Genomic DNA, 17,876 nt, shown 5'->3' with positions numbered 1-17,876 from the left:
TATATATTATTGAAAATACAGACTTCTTTTTATATGTTTAGAAAGTTAATATTTTTGCTTAAAAAAAAAATTGAACACTTGTTCCAGTGACATTATAAAAATAAGAAGATTAATTAGCTCTATTAGGCCTACAACCGCGGCCTTAAAGCCCATAAAAATGGCATAATTAAAAAAAAAAAGGTTAAGAAGACAGCTATAAAATATTTTAAAGCACAAGACACAGAATGGAGAGTAAAATTGCAAGCCAAAACGTTGACAAGGAAACAACTCAGAGCATAAAAAATAGAGTAAATTAGAGGAAAGAGCAGCCAATTGTACAAGCCAATCATAAAAAATACCCTCGATTCCCTCTATTGTTTATCCTTTGTGTTGATGGAGATAGAGTATGAGGAGAGATTGATAGAGAGCAGAGGAGGAGGTGGTATCTGTGAAGAGTGGGTAGGTACCTCTAGGCACCGAGCGTAAGAGGAGTTAGGGCTTCACGCCCGAGTGAAGAAAGGAGTCTCGGATGATCCAAAAGTGGAGGTGGCTTATGGCTTAAGAGGAAGGAGGGAGATTTTAGCTGAGCAAGGGCTTCGGGCCGAGAAGCTTGGGGAGCTGAGAGCTTACCAGAATAGGGAACCCGAAGGTGAGGCAACACACAATCGCGTGAGGTGAAGCGAGGGAAGCCTTCGGGTGCAGAAGAAGGAGGTCATTTTCGGGTAGTGGGAGTGGAAGATTGCCTCAATATGCCGTGAAGGAGAAGGGAGGATGATGAGCGAAGGTTTCGAACCGAAGAGGGCTTTGATGAGGGAGGAACACCGTGAGTTTATTTTTATTAAGGCCTTTTTATTTTTTTATTTTTTTATTATTATTACCTTTTCTTTATATTGTTTATTATTTAAAAGCATCGATATGCGTATTGTTTACCTGTGCATGAAACTATAGCCATATGGATGCCCTCCATGTGTAAAATCGATGTTTCAAACACACTCGCACGGTTCATTTCGTCTTCTGGGGTCGTTTGGACAATTTCGTTGACGATCAGGTTAATTTAAGTCCAATTAGTGCATGACGCGACAAATGATATTTGTGGATCTAATCGGAGTCGTCCGATAAGCAAAATGGAGATCGACCTTCGTTTAGGCGAAAACTGAAGTCTGGAAGGAAGACCCCGACACGCCCCTCAACGCTCACCAACGGGTCTCAAATTCGTGTCACGCGGGCTTTCACATTATTTTAAATTTGACTTTGATTTTGATTAATGAATCGTATGTGAATCGTGGTGTTTTATGTATTGCATATGTGGATGTGAATCGACTCCTCTTAGGTTTGACGACTCCTTTCAACAGTGAGCCCAATCTTAATTTTCTAGGGCACATATATTTGATTTATGTGTTTTAGTTATTTAGTTTTTGTTGTGTTTTTTTACGGGATAATCATCGACGCCTTCAGGTTTTTCCTTCTAGGGCTGTATTCAAGGGTGAGTGGTGCTCTGATTGTATCTCGTTCCGGGGGTATTATTTTAACTTTTTTGTCCTCCGCAATACTCCCTCTACTGCTGTCACTTCTTCTCTTCGCTGCAGGTATTCCCGGACAACCCCCCTTGCTGTCCCCTGCAACTGTACCCCTTCCATCCTTGCCGCAGTGCACTTTTGTGCCCACTGCTTTTCTCCCTCTTCACCAATCACCCCTACTTGAACCGTCCTTTCCCCTACAGCACTGTTGACTGCCCTCCCCTTTCTTCTCTTCTGTAACCCAGCCGTGAATCTTCCTACCTTCCCCCTACAATCCGACTTACCAACCACCAACTGACTGGCCTTCGACTGTCCAACTCACCATACCCCTTACTCCTCTTTTAGACCGCTGCACCACCCTCGATCTAAGCCTTAGTTTGAGTGTGTTGTCTCCTTTTGTTATTTCCTATTTCCAAGTGTGTTGGTTGTAATCTCTAATTGACTTCAGTAACAGCATTTGCAATTCCCGTTGATGTTTGGTTAACTCTGGCATCAGAGGGGAAGCTTCAATTAGATGCCATTCTAGGCATATTCATTGTCTTTGTTGAGACCAGGGAAGAAGCTAGAGACTAATGATAGGAGGAAGGTTAGATCTGGTGTCTCTGTTATTAGATTAAAAAATAAAATAGAAAGTCATGTGGGAGCATCATAGAGGAGAAAGGCTATCCTTTTCTTATTCAAATGAAAAAACTTGCGGGCTTACATCAGGAAATGGCAGTGAGGAAAGAACTTGAAAATACCCACTGCTACACTTAGCCTTTTAAAGGAAAAAACTAATAAGCAAAATAGTGGAGCATTTAATAGTCAACAGGAAAAGGGTGGGTAGTGATTGTAGTTCCAAAACACAGCTTACATCAGGAATTGCTTCCATATGGTGATGGGTTGGATTGCTGTTTAAGTAAATTTCCTAAACCAGTTTCTGAATTTTTGCCTGCCATTTCCTTGGATTCCAATTAGATTTTTTGAAAATTAACAGCTGTAATTGCTTCTGTAATTGTGTTTGATAGTTGCCCACAATCATCCATGGATGCATAATTTTCACACTATTTGCCATCCATGGATCACATTTTCAGATTGGTTAATGTTCTTAGCCTTAATGTTGCAAAACTTGATGACTCATTCCCTTTTATAAATATTAGGGGCATTTACATACATTGCACACTATTCTTATGTATTTACATATCTCACACCTAAACTTTCATATTTACACGCACAACACTCAAATTTTTAATATCACATAAAAAAAGCACTATTATCACTTTTTTATAATGAAATACACCTTTTCATGCATAGGTTTAAAACACAACATGCTATCTATGTAAATATGAAAGCTTTGATGTGATATATGTAAATTCATAAGAATTGATTGCTACGTATGTAAATTTCCCTAAATTTTATTGGTAAATTATGTTGGTTATTTCACTATGTCTTTCGAGTTGTTTGGTGAAGTTAATCAGGCAGTATTCTCTTCTCATGGGACTTTGCCCTCATACTGTTGAAGAATCAATATCAATCATTAAATAATGATTTTTCGCATGAGGCATCATTCATATTCTGCTTGTGATACTTAAAATGTTTTCTACGTCTATCTTTTGTAATCTTGTGTGGCAGATGTTTCTGAGCACAATTATAGATGTTGCTGGCCATGCTCAAAATATAGATGCTGCATTTGCCATTCTAAAAGATGCCAAGAACAGAGGAATACTTGTTGGAAGCATGACGTACAGCTCACTTATGGGGGCTTGTTGCAATGTAAGTTTCACGTCACTAGAAGTTGATTTATCAATGTCCTGAATATATTTGAATGTCTTAAAATCTGGATTTTTAAGGCAGAGTTTGTTTTTTATGTCATTTTGCTTCTGAATTTTGGTTCAAACCAAGAAATGATATTCGTTTCCATGGTTTAGTATTTGCATGGCGGCTATCAATTTTTTCTTAATTATTAGTTGCTTTTAGTTAGATAAAGTGCTTTCCAAAGATACCTATAAAGTTTCATGTTTTTTTAGGCAAAAAACTGGAAGAAAGCTCTGGAGTTGTATGAGGATATTAAAGCTATCAAGTTGCTTCCGACAGTTTCAACACTAAATGCTTTGGTCACCGCTTTATGTATGCCTTTTCCTACAGAAAATGCTAATTGGCTAGTTTATTCAGCTTACTGGATTACTTGCTTATTTTACACGGCTTTGCTGTGTTTACCTACCTTTTAAGTAAACGTGTATGGAACTACTGCTACTCTTGATCTCATCCAATATAAAATAACCTCTGAACTATCATCAATTTGCAATATGGTTGGGTTGCTATTCATACAAGCTTGAAAGTTACTCTTATTTATTGTCCCATCATAAACAATAGCTTCCACATTTTGAACAGATTGCACTTGATTGCCTTCTATTTATGCATGACTAATTCCATTAGGTCTTTTACGTCAGAATTTTTTCTCTTGAAGAATTCATTTATGATATGTAACGTAAGGATGATTGTTTCATATTTTTAATGCTTGTCTAGTATTTGCATGCTGATATCATGTAATTCTTCATCAGTGCTTTTGCTCCCCAGTGCTGAAACCTCTCTTTAGAGGCAAATCAATTGGTTTAATACATAAATTTGTATGTGCATATATTTCATTAAGGTTTTCGTTGCTTAATGACTTGGTGGCATCAGCACTTCTTTAATTGATGTACTTGTACATCACACTTATCATAATATTTTATTAGAAACAAATATTTTGTTTGCTAGCATTTATAATAGGGGCATTTACATGCATACCAACGAATTCATGTGTATTTACACATCTCACACCTGAACTTTAATTTTTTTACTTTTATAATACTCAAGTCTTTTATATCACATAAAAACACCACCATTTTAACTTTTAAAAGTTAAATAGATCTTCTCATGCATGCATGGCTAAGATGGCATATATAGAAAAATTGAAGTTTAGGTGTTAGATATGTAAAATCCTAGGAATTGAGTGTTGTGTATGTAATTCTTCTTTATAATTAAACTTTGTTGCTTTGAAATATATTTTGTATTTTGAGCAATATGATTATTGGCATTTAGTGCACTTAGACGTGCTGTCCTCCACTGACATTTATGAACTGTCGTAGTGTAGCCTGAGCTTGAGCTTTAGCTTTGCTCAACATTGCTAGGTTTACTACTTACCCCTATTAATTGAGACATTTTTAACAAAGAGAGCAATTTTGTATTTGTTTTATTCTGCAGGTTATGTTTCTTCCATGCTTCACATTGTATCAGTTTCATGGTTTAAAATATTACCTGTATCAGATAAATCTGATCAGATGATATTGCAGGTGATGGTGACCAGTTGACAAAATCTGTTGAAGTTCTTAATGAAATGAAGGAAGTAGGAGTACTGCCTAATGTCGTCACATATTCCATTCTCACTGTGGCATGTGAAAAGTAATAGTTTAAGGCTCTGTTTGATCTGATTTTTTTGTTCTGGTTTCTAATCTTTTGAAATTAAAGGAAGGATGAAGCTGAACTTGGATTTGCAATTCTCTCAAAAGCAAAAACAGATGGAATTCTACCAAATCTCATTATGTGTCGGTGTCTTACTGGTAAACTCAGCGTGCGTTCGTGGAAATAATTTGACAACTTGAAACTCTTCTTGCTTAGTTCAGTTGTAAATTTACTGAACAATTTATCCTTTCTCAACTTATTGCATTTCTTTTTCATTGTTGATGTTAGAGCGACCATTGAAGGAAATCTCATTCGTTGTATTCATTGTTTATGTTTTGTACATTGTCTTACCCTCGATGTTGAAAATTGATGGTCTGAATTTTCTAGGTATGTGCCTGCAAAGTTATGAAAAGGATTGCTCTCGTGATGAACCTATTATTTCTTTTAACTCTGGAAAGCCACAAATTGATAGTATATGGTAAGTAATCACCGCCTATGCTTTGACTGATGTTGGTAGTCTATATTTTTTGAAAGACACATCCTAATTTGAAATTTGCTTCCTTTCAAATTATTTGGGAACAAAATGAGGAATCTCGATGGGCCGAGTTTGCGCTCTCTTCCTACCAGGAAAAAAAAATGAACTTTGTGATTAATGTTTTGGTTGGCAAGTGGTGTTTTATTTTATGTTGTAATGTTTTGTCCTTTTGTTGTTGAGTAAACAATATGACTATTTGGTAAAGGTGCTATTAAACGTTGTGTTTAACCCGTTGTAAGAGTGTTAGTTTTTTGCTTAAAATAGTAACAAGTGTCCAATTTAGTCTCAGAGTTTAAGAATACTCTAATTGAGTCCTAGACTATTAAAAGTTGGTCCAAATTGGTGTTAAATCATATTTTGCTTTAAATTTAGTAGTGGACTACATGAACTGAAGGGTATTTTGTCTTTTATGTAATTATTTATAAATATATCCATCATAAAAATTTGTTTATGCTATTTGGCTGGATTTAGGTTAAATCATGTTTAAAACCTAATTAAGTACAGCTCAAATACGATTAAAAACAATCATCACAAATTCTGAAATCCCATTTCTCCACCATTTTATACTTTCAAATCCGATTAAATAATTTATTTTGCCACATATAATACATTTTCTTTTTCGACGAATTACTCCTCTCCTCAAACTTGCAGTGTCGTATTTACCTGCTGGAGTCGCAACATCTTCAGGTCGAACCGACGCAGGTTGAAGTCGCCTTTGTTTGCAATGAACGATGGTCAAGGGGGATAAACAAGCACTTGGATGGAGACAAAGCCTTGTCGTCAACGCAAGCACCGCAGATGGAGATGGAGATGGAGATAGAGACTACTTAGTTGAGTGGAGAAGTAACGAATGAGTATTCGCCTTGAGTTGCTTGCTCCGTAGATGGTGAAACAGAAGGGGAGAAGCCGCACTTGGATGGAGACAAAAGTCTCGTTGTCGACGCAAGCAACTTGGATGGAGACGGGGATTGGTTTGTCTAGTGGAGAATCAACAAATGAGTACACGCCTTGAGTTGCTTGTTCATCGATGGTGGATTAGCAGCACGAGTGGAGTAGCAAAGATTTAGATTTGATTGTTTTACGTATGAATCCTCCAGAGAGAACTTGCGAGCCTTTCGTGTGTTTAATTCATTAATTATGTAAATAGATGGAATTGTCCTTCAAAATATGAAAGTAGTTTTTTAAATTAAATGAAAAATTTTATTTAGGACCAATTCAGATCAATTTTCAATAGTCAAGGACTAAATTAGAACATTTTAAAACTTAGGGACTAAATTAAATTTTATTTAGACTTTTTCTCTTGAATAAAATAAGTGAACATTATTTTAAATTTGTATAAAAATAATTTAACATTTTAACCATCAATTAATACATGATTAATTATACTAATTTTTTTTACTATTTAGAATAATTTTAGAAGAACAATTTATTAGCATAACTAATTTGACTAAGTAAATCACCTTAAATATTTTGGAATACCTAAGATTTAATCTCACCTTAAAACTTGCTTTTCTAGAGAAAACTTTTATTCTAAACCCTAAATCCTCCACCAACTTGATCCATTTTTTTCGAGCAACATATTTACCAGTTTCATAAAGCTGGAGCTAAGTTCTCTATTCCATATTCACCCTTTTTCTTTTTAATGTTTTGATATTAGTGCAGTTGTTGTTTAGGGCGGGCCATCGTCATCATCATCATCATCATCATCATCATCATCATCATCATCATCATATTCTTATCCCATGACATTTAGTCATATTGTTAAGGGTGGGCGACTGTTTTGAAACAATAATTATGAGACCCTATTGCCTACATATCCCCAAATCAGTTCACAACTATAGAACTCTATTATGTAAAAATTTATATTTAATAAATTTGATGAAATTTTAATCATGGTTTATTTACTTTGTTGCCATTGCAGGACATCACGAGCAATAATGGTGTATCGTGAAACAATTTCATCTGGCGAGATACCGACAATTGAAGTGTTTTCTCAAGTTTTGGGATGCCTGCAGTTTCCTCTCAACCCTTTATTAAGAAATAGCTTTATTGAGAACATGGGAATAAGCTTTGATACATCAGGATGCTCAAATATTTCTTCTTATTTGCATGGGTTTGGAGAATATGACACGAGGTCGTTTTCTGTGCTTGAGGTATCAAGCCTTTAGTTTTGTTTCTTAATCCTTTTTATGGCGCTTTAAATGGTTGGGAGGTAATGGATAAGAGAAGGATTCTTGTCATGGAGCTAACGTTTATCACCAAAATGATTTTACTCTGCAGGAAGCTGCATCATTACGAGTTGTACCAAGGGTTTCCTATAAAGAAAGTCCAATTGTTTTAGATGCAAGGAAGCTACTACTACATACAGTTGAGGTGAACCACGTTGTCACTTGAATAAACTTTTCTTAGTTTAGAAGATTTTTGGGGCATTTACATACATACCACACAATTCTTATGTATTTACATACCTAACTCCCAAACTTTAATATTTACATGCATAGCACTTGAATCTTTAACATCAAATAAAATACATCGCTATCATCTGCTTTTTAAAAGTTAAATACACATTCGTGCATCGATTTATCGCACCAAGGTGTTATAAATGTAAACTCCAGGTGCTGGATGTGTAAATATAAAGAATTCTGGTATGTATGTAAATTTCTCAAGTTTTTTTACAGGGCACCACTATGACACTTCTATACTGGAGTATCCCGTGGTAATCATTCGATATTTGTCTCGTAATCTATGGAAGTTAGCAAGCACTACTAGATCAGTAATTACGATATCTTTGAGCAGTGGCTGATATTTCATTCAAGTAAAGAAGGTTTTGTCTAGAAATCATGAGGACAGTGGATCACTTTTAACTTCTTACCCTTGATTTCTCTCCCAACTTATTGGTGGTGCCATCTTGATGAGAAACGTGGTCTTTTAGACTCTTTATCTTTTGGGGAATTTACATACACAACACCCAATTCTTATGATTTTTTCTGTATCAAACCCAAACTCTCATTTTTTAAAAGCCAAACACCCAACGCATTGATGAAAGTGTTGTTTGAGCGATTCGATTACGATCTAAGCATTTTGAACCATGTTTATCGTTTGGATTTTTTTTGGTGTTTCGGATCCATCATGATGGTAAACTTGGCAAAATTGAGGGTGCAACAAGGTTTCTAGCACATAGTATGCCAAATGTGTCCTTAGAGTATTGTTTAATTGTGATGCATAAAGTGGAGAAATAGGTTTTTTAAAAAAAAAATGATGTACATATTCTTTGAAAGAGATTTTTTTAAAAATATGTATATATATGTACATATGCGTGCTTGTTTGCATATATAATTTTATATATACATTTATACCTATCTATATAACTTATTATTATTATTATTTATAAAATTGTGATTCGTTCGTGCAAACTCCCCCACAAAGTTCTCTCAATCTTTTTCTCGTACTACAACTTTGATGCGATTGGGTGGGTTGGGGTATCCTATTGGACCTTTTTGTGTTCCAAACACATCATAATGGTCTATTTGGCCAAGTGAGCGATGATTGAGGGTGGCCGGAGTTGATTTCTTATGAAATTCCTTTTGTCTTCCTTCATTGTCACCCCATTCAGTATAGTATGCTTATAATCACATATGGTGATCAACATAGACTAATCATGGTGGATGCTAATTATTTTGATGAGGAATCAGGGATAGCTTAAGCTAAGCTCTATGAACAAGCGTTTATCATGTTGCCTTCCTTATTGGAAGCCCTCCAAGTTTTGTATAATTTCACATAGAAATCCTTTTTTTTCATTTATGGAAAGCACTCAAATTTATCACTTCGAAAAGGAATAAGAATAGCTAAATTTTAGTCATTCAAAAGATGTAATCATACAATATATAAAAGGTTTTATATATAGTAGTGACAATGGAATCCTGAGTCATGGATGAGGTGGCCCACCATTCATGAGAAAATTGAGAGAAATGAAGGCTTGTGGAGTTTAAACATTTGTGGGGCTCTAATGATTTATGGTGCTTTCATGATTAAATGCTTAATGGATGGGAGAATTCAAGTAGTTTGACGGAGGTAAAGAGATTGGAGAGAGGGGAAGGTCTTGGTAAGTGCCAATTCACATGTTTGATTAGAAAGAAATTTATTTCCTTAGAATATATTTCACTAATTGTGTTTCCTTTTATTAGATATTTCTTTTTTTTTGTATTTGGCGCGTTTCCTTTTTTGTTTCCTTTCATTATTATATATATATATATGTAGTATGGTGTAATGCATTGTGGAGATTGAAATAAAATTCATTCACAAAATTTTGCATGCCAATAGAGCCGACAGTTTAATTTGCTTGCACAAGAGGTCTCAATTGTCTTCTTCTCTATTTTTCGTAACATCAATTTTCGTTCAAGCCGCTCCATTTCTCTCATACTCACGAATAATAACCATCATTCAAACAACTGTTGTGTCTTACTCGTACGCACAAGCAACAACCCTCAATCGTCTTTTCTATTTGACCAGATCATGAAAGACATATCACAAGATTGCTCGTCTTTTTGGTTCGACTAGATCATGGAAGACAAATTGTAGACTGCAGGATCACTCGTCTCTTTGGTTCGACCAACTCCTTTTCAAATAGATTGCATATCATAGGACTGCTCTTCCTCTTTGGTCCGCTAAAACATCTAACGATCTGGCCCCTATGATCGATTCACCATGCCTTAGCCGCCCTCTCATGAGTTGTTGGCTTACAAATCCTCTCGCTCTGTGCCGAACTTGTGGAAACAGAGAGCTGCACTCTTCTTTCTAGTTCCTATTTGCTCATTCAGTCGAGTTGTCGAACTAAGAGTTCTTCTTCCTCTAGTTTCTGTTCGCTTGTTTAGTTAAGCAGTCGAACTAAGAGGCCTCTCTTTCGTTCAAGTTGCAGGCCTTCTCGATTCGGGCTTCATAATCTTATCATGGTCAAACACGATACGACCTCACAATCTTCTTTGGAAGTCATCTCTAGGTTTGCGCCTACCTCTTTAGTTCTTATCATACCTGAAAATTTCTCTCATTTAATCATAAACATCTTCAATGGTCACAGTACATCCACATGTACATTTGTGGTAGAGGAAAATATGGACATCTCATATCTCATAGGTGAATTTTTGCCTCCAGAAATTACAGATTCCAAATACCGGGCTTGAAAAATTGGCAACTATATGGTTAAGTCATAGTTAATAAATTTCTTCACCATGGAGGTTGGAGAAAATTTTACTCTATAGGACCGCAAAAGAAGGTTGCACGTGAAACCTACACTAGCACAGAAAATTTGCGTAATTTGAGATTGAGACCGGATTACATAATCCACGGCAAGGGGAATTCTATGTTACTCAATATTTCTATACCCTCATATGCTGTTGGTTGCAACTGAACATATATGAGATCTATTATTTGACATTTCCTAATGTTTCTGTCTTATATAGGAAAATTATTGAACAATAAAGAACCATCAAATTTTTCCTTGGCCTCAATAAAGACCTAGATGAAGTCAGGGGGAGAATCATGGGTGTAAGTAAACCAATCCCTATCATTTGAGAGACTTTTGCAGAAGTTCAAAGTAAGGAGAATAGAAAGATGTTGATGATAAGCAATCATGCCATACATCTGTTGAAGGATTAACCTTGTACAATCAAAATTTCTCTCTAAATAATAAGCCTAAGAAAGGACGCCGTGATGCGACCATTGTAAGAAACTTGGTAATGTGAAGGAAAATTGTTGAAATTATGCGGTAAACCTGCATTCTAGAAGCCATCTAATGAAAAATATGATTGGGAGATCTGTGTAAATGCTGCTGTCACAATTAACAACAATTTAAAATTTAGCCGGTTTACCAGAGAGTAATAGTTTCTTCTCTAGAAAAGTGTCACCATTCTATACCAAACAACCTATTAGTCTGTTAGCACACCAAGGTATTTTATCCTAGGTTATTAATTTCCAATGTAATAAATTAAAACCTTGGACAGTTGACTTCGGGTTTCATATTTCATGAGGAGAGACATCAACATTTTAAAAAATTACAACTCATGTATTAGTCACTCTGAAGTTTGAATAACTGATAGTTCATTCTTACCAGTAGTAGGAAGTGGATCAACTACACTGACAAATAATCTTCATCTCTACATAGTTCTTTGTGTTCTAAAGTTAAACTGCAATATACTTTCAATCAAAAATGTACTTGTGACTTAAAATGTATATGGCTAATGTTTCTTCCAATTTTTTTGATTTTTAAGTTGTGGATTCAGGGAAGGTGATTGATAGTGTCAAAATGCATGGTAGTCAATATTTGCTCAAAAAAAAAAAACTTGATTGGTTGGCAAGACCATCCTTCAAGTTGTATTTCTGAGCCAAGTTCAAATTTTGTCAATGTAGTTTCAGTTGAAAGTATGGTCATGTCATTGTTGTCTTGGTCGAAAAAAAAAAAAGATATTTTCACATTTATTTATCACTAAAAAGTCTAATTTTTATTAATGTGAAATTTGTCAACTTGCAAAATATGTTATACATGTATACTCTAAACTGCAATACAAGCTATCATATCACTTTTCAGTACTTCACCGATATTTGTGGACAATCACAAATAAATAATATAAATAAGGCACAATGGTTTGTGTCATTTATAGATGCTCACATAAGAACACGATGGACATTTTTTATGAATGAAAATTTTGAAATAACTGCCTTATTTTTTTCCTTTTATTCCATGATTCTCACTCAATTTCAAAGAAAATTTAAATTTTTAAAACTAATAATGCTAAGAAATATTTTAATTCCATCTTTAGCCCTTATCTTTCCAAGCTTGGTATTATTCATTTATGTTTTTGTTTGGATACTTAATAAAATGGGGTCTCTGAATGAAAAAACAGACACTTAGTTGATGTGGCCCTTGCCTTTATATTTTTTAATCATGCGCCGAAACATTTTTTTTTTTTGGGGGGGGGTGGGGAACGACAGCATTCACACAGCCACATAACTCATCAATATGATGCTTAGTCGAGTTCTAAAATTTCAAAATTTTCATAATGTTTTCATGTATCCGTTCTCTTTCTTTTGACTTAACATTGAAGATTTTTGGTTATTTTATTTTTATTCCCATTTATCAACAACACATTATACTTGATCCCAAGTCTCTCAAATGCACCTTTCTCAGTTATTCCTCCAATTAAAAATTCTACAAATGCTACTCTCCAATAACTAGAAAATATAAAATTCCATATATGTCACATTCTTTGAGAAACAATCTTATTTTCCCAAATCTGAAATTTATGGGGAGAATTTAATAGAATATCATATTTGTGATTTTTCTTAAGATAGTCGAATCATTTTTTCCTTAAAATATGTCCCTCAACCAACTTCACTTGAAGACTCAAAACTTGTCACAAAAACAGTCCCAATATTCGCTACCCCATCTCATCATGACACAAATGATCTTGAATTTTGTGTCTACACCCAAAGAAAGACAATGAGTATGTAGAGGACACTTTGCAGACTCAGAACTTTCACGAGCCAGGAAGTGTTTCATAATCATAATGGTATGGATCCTCAACTCTTGACTCTCTAACACCAATGTTTGATGACTTAATCAACCGATTGCACACATGAAAGGTATCCGAGAGTGCATTAGTCATCTAATTGAAAGATATGTAATTTATGGTAAGTTGATATCATCTTACAAGACTTTTGTGACTAACTTTGATAGTATGTAGGTTCCCAAGTCAATCCAAGTGGCTCTAATGGTTTCAACATGGAAACATGGAAAAAAATAGTTGAGGAAGAAATTTGAGCCTTTGAAAAGAAGAACGCATTAACAATTTCAGAGTTACATCATGGAAAAAATCCTGTAGGATGCAAATGGATGTTCATGATCAAATGTAAAAGAGATGGAAGTGTAGATAGATTCAAAGCTAAGATTTATTGCTAAGTGCTTTTTGCAGACTTATGTGAGTGATTATTTGGAAACTAATAAACTATTTTACACGTAGTACGATTTGAGTTTTACTCTCTCCTACAGTAAATCAAGATTGGCTTTTGGACCAACTTGATGTCAAAAATGTATTCTTGAATGATGATCTTGATGAAGAAGTTTACATGACTATACCTTGGAAAATAGGTCTAACAACATGTTGATTTGCAAAGATATCCGTCTATCTCTTAAAATAATCTCCTTGTACTTGGTTTGACCGGCTTATTAAAACAGTGATTGCAAACAGATATTGTCGGTTTCAAGCTGGTTATATGCTTTTTGGTAAATTGAATCATAGAGGCAAAATTGTTATTTTCATAGTATATGTAAATGATTATCTTGAAATGCGTTTCAAAAAAAATTACTAGACTAAAAATGATGCTTGTAATAGAATTTGAGATCAAGGACCTAGGGAATCTCTGATACTTTTTGGGAATTGAGGTGACTCGGTCTATGAAGAGAATTGTCATATACCAAAGGAAGTATATCTTAGATATGTTAAGTGAAACTGACATGCTTGGGTATAAACCTACTGACATATCCCAAAGAAAGTGCTTTTTCTTTCTGTCTATAGAGAATGTAACAAAACATCCCATTTTTATTCTCGGTTTGCTTTTAATAGGTCTTTTTTTTGGGATACTCACACTTATTAGACCCATTTTTTTAGTGTGGTGGAAGACTATTCACACAACACTGTCTCTTTTGTGTAGCTTTATAGCATTTTTTTTACCTTTTATTTTTGTTAATGCAAATTGCAAACCTTTCAATAATAGATGTGAAGAAAGCAGTGCAGTTGATAAAGGAAGATGTAAAAAACTTGTGGGCCAACTACTCTTCCTATCAAACACAGACATGATATTGCATACAAAAGTAATGTAGTAAGCCAACACATGAATAATTCGAATGAAGATCATTTGGAAACAGTAAATAAAGTTCAAGATGACCTATGGATATGATACTCTTCATGAGATCTAAAAACTATGAGATTGAGATATACACAGATGCTTGATGTGCCGGAGGAATAATTGATAGGAAATCATTCACTGTTATGGTTCATATATCTGGAGCAATCTCATCGTGTGTAGAAGCAAAAAGCAAACTGTTTACTCTCAGAGTAGTGCAAAATCTTAGTAGTATATGTTTGCAGTAGGATTATGTGAGGGAACATGGATTCAAATCCTATTAAGGGAATTTATGGTTGAGATAAAAGTCACAATTAAGATGTTCAGTGATACTTAAACAACTTTTAGTACAACCAAAAATCCCACGCATCATGATAGAAACAAACACATTGAGATTGACTGACACTTCGTCTCAGAAAAGATTAACATTATAAATGTTCAGCTAAGCTATGTTCTTACATGACTTCATATTGTTGATATTCTTACCAAAATACTAATAGGGGTGAGTCGTGATAAATTGAAGATCAAGCTTGATTTATACAATATATATAACCAAACTTATGGGGGAGTCTAAGAAAGCGCCAATCCACAAATATAGAGCAGAGGAGAGCTTGTAGGCTGGTTAGAGGGAGGGTTCTGGTAACTTGTCCAATAACCACTTTTTGAGAGGCTATGGAGGCTTTAGTAGCGAGCAAAGGTGGGCCTTCAGATTGGCTAAAGGGATTCCAACGAGTGCAGGGATGATTTTGTTCGAACGGCGACTGCAACTCATGAATATGAGAAAGATGAGCAAAGTGAAGAGGTCTTTATACGCTATGATCCTGTGATTTGTCTTCTGCAAATCAATCGAAGAGATGATACAAGCGACCAGAAGATTGAGAGCGGAGGACCTATAATGATTATGTGGAGTTTGTCTGAGCCACTATGCAAGAGCCAAATTGTCGGAGTATGATGAGAGTTGTGAGAGAAGAGAACAACCCCTGAAGCCACTGCCATGAGATGAGAGTGCGTCTTGTGCGTGCACACTTTTGTTGCAAGGAACAGAAGGATGAATGTTGTTATTTCTCATGCAATCGAATTGGGGCTCTGTTACTATGAAGAAATGTGGAGAAACTATATTCTCTTATTCTATCATTTTTAAATTACAACTTTTTCTTTTATAATATAGGGGTTTTCTAGGGCAAACAAAATAAAAGCCTAATAGAACATATCAAATACAAAATAAACAATAAAGACAAACATAAAAAACCTACAAAAAACATACAATATAATAAGAAAAAATAAAAAGAAATCTATCTGAAATGGTAAACTCTCTCCAATAGCTTCCACAATTGATCCTGTGGGTCTCATATGACCGATGGTCTAGGCCACCTAATAGGGACAAAATTTCATATTTATAAATTATTTTGATAAGGTAAAAGAAAATCATAAATTAATTTTCATAAACTATACATTAAATTTTAATATTCTTAATTTAACTACATCTCTCAACTCGACTTCTTTCTTTGCAATATTTGTTGTCTTTATTCCAAAACTTTTCCTCACAAATCAAAACCTCGAGTATTACTTCAAATTTAATTTCACTTTAGGGTATAAAAATTTACACAAATTTATATAAATTAGTATAAATTTATATGAAGTCATTTTGTTGCGACGTTAATAATCTCTTTTTCTCATTTAGGTTCGTATACTCTTATAGTTTCTATCCCTAATATTAATTCATTAAAAAAATAATTATTACTAATTAATAAAATTTAAACTAAATTTAACTTTTAATTAAATTAAAATTAACTCTAACCCTAAAATTTTATTTTACTTTTTTCTCCGTTCGACGTCTGCACCACTAGTTTTAAGTACAACATGTCGCCTGCCTCATGTGTGCTTGTTGGATTCATCCCTATCATGCACAGGGCATTGATCCTTATACTTGACGTTGTCTCCCACTCAGCATGAGATTCCTCCCTTGAGTGCCTTGCTCAACGTCACTCTTCTTGTGTCGCTAATCGTCGTTTGATCGGAGCTGCTCCTTTAACTTTTGCACATGAGATTGCTCGTCTCCCTCACGCGGACATACCGCGACTCTTGTCACTCGAAATCAAATTACTTGCTTGCTAGCGCTAATTCATTCGTTCATGTCTCACTAATCTCCTTTTCATTCCTTATTGACACAATTGCCTCGTCGGTTCCTTCAAATTAACGTTGCTGGTTCAAAATGATATAAACATATAATTAATTAATCATTATTTTTAGTTATTACAACAATAGATAATGAGCGGTCTCAAAGATTCTTGAAATAAAATGAGCATAGGTTTGCCTTAGAATGATGATTGTTATTTAAGATTCAATGGAATGAAGCCTAGATGAGAATGAAAATGAAAATGAATTGGAGGAGAGGTATGCAATACCAAATTTGATGAACCACCCATAACTTTTACAAAACAAAAGTTGCATGCAACTAAAGTGGCATAATCAAATGAAATGTGAGCAACTGAGAGAGCATTTGAGATAGGAGTACTTCACGACACAAGAAATGCTTGCAATGGTCGAAGTGGAACACTTTGGCTTTAAGAGCATCTAAGGAGAAAAGCGATTGCAATTGTTGAATCCAAAATTGTCCGGGAGACGCTTCTAAAGTATAAAGCTAAACAAGAGAGAGAGATGGAAAGTGGGAAGAAGAGAGTGCATAATAAAGATTAGTAAGAATGATTTTCGTTTACCCTATACTGTAGAAATGACCCCCATATTTATAGGCATTGGGGTACCGAGTGTAAAGTTACATTCTTAGCCCTGCTTTGATAGGGGTCACTACAGGGTATTTTAGGCATTTTTACATAAACAAACTTACGGCTTGGCTATCCTATCGCTCGGTCGTTGGATGTCAAAGGACCTTGGTCTGACAGGGATCGTCGGCCTGACATGCCGAGTAGGGGTTGCTAATAGAATTGATTATTGCCTATGATTTTTTAATTTTTGGTTTGGTTGTTTGAATCTACCGGTTAGCTACTGATGACCTTTGGTCATCCTTGAAATGTGCAATTTGCATTATTAAAAAAGGGAGATTACAAAATACAAGAAAGAGAGAACCTAGCCCAATAAAATGTGGGTCAGGTCAAAATCAATAAAAAGGAAATGTGAACTATCAATTCCTATCACAAAAAGAAACATGTATAGATTTATTTGCACAAGTATGAGCAACAATATTTTTTTTCCTATCTATATATTGGAAAGGGATATGTTTGAAGGAAGCAAGAAAAGAGAATTCTTCAACGTCAAGTGGTTGATTCTTCCAAATGTTGGCAAGTAACATTTGTTGCAAGGACACAATAACATTATGATTATCACTCTCAATGATAATACCTTTAACTTCATATATCAATGGTTCCACATAGTTCTTGATCGATAAGATCCCCAAGTTCTACATGTGAGCTGTCCCAATGTTCCACAGGGCGACCCACCACCAACAAAATGTTGCCTTTCTCATACCTAATAACTGCACCCTCACCCCCCCCCCCACGCCTCATCCCACACCA

The 17,876-nt window shown here is 35.0% G+C and overlaps 1 protein-coding gene across 4 annotated transcripts in view; it reads left to right on the top strand.

Annotated features, from left to right (window-relative positions):
• The window catches only part of LOC110037935 (pentatricopeptide repeat-containing protein MRL1, chloroplastic), an 86,973-nt gene that overhangs the window by 48,876 nt on the left and 20,221 nt on the right, over positions 1–17,876 (top strand). For 3 of the 4 annotated variants that reach the window (XM_020742678.1, XM_020742677.1, XM_020742676.1), the window contains 7 exons: positions 3,108–3,248; positions 3,503–3,602; positions 4,808–4,916; positions 4,983–5,074; positions 5,304–5,394; positions 7,373–7,604; positions 7,732–7,824. In XM_020742678.1, the coding sequence (XP_020598337.1) occupies positions 3,108–3,248; positions 3,503–3,602; positions 4,808–4,916; positions 4,983–5,074; positions 5,304–5,394; positions 7,373–7,604; positions 7,732–7,824 (858 nt within the window). Of the gene's footprint in view, positions 1–3,107; positions 3,249–3,502; positions 3,603–4,807; positions 4,917–4,982; positions 5,075–5,303; positions 5,395–7,372; positions 7,605–7,731; positions 7,825–17,876 lie in introns of those variants that run through there. The other variant, XM_020742679.1, reaches the window with a different exon arrangement.

This window comes from Phalaenopsis equestris, unplaced genomic scaffold (genome assembly GCF_001263595.1).
Source record: "Phalaenopsis equestris unplaced genomic scaffold, ASM126359v1 Scaffold227386, whole genome shotgun sequence".
Taxonomy (NCBI): Eukaryota; Viridiplantae; Streptophyta; class Magnoliopsida; order Asparagales; family Orchidaceae; genus Phalaenopsis; species Phalaenopsis equestris.
The sequence above is the reverse complement of the archived record's forward strand: the minus strand, read 5'-3'. Positions and strand labels throughout refer to the sequence as shown.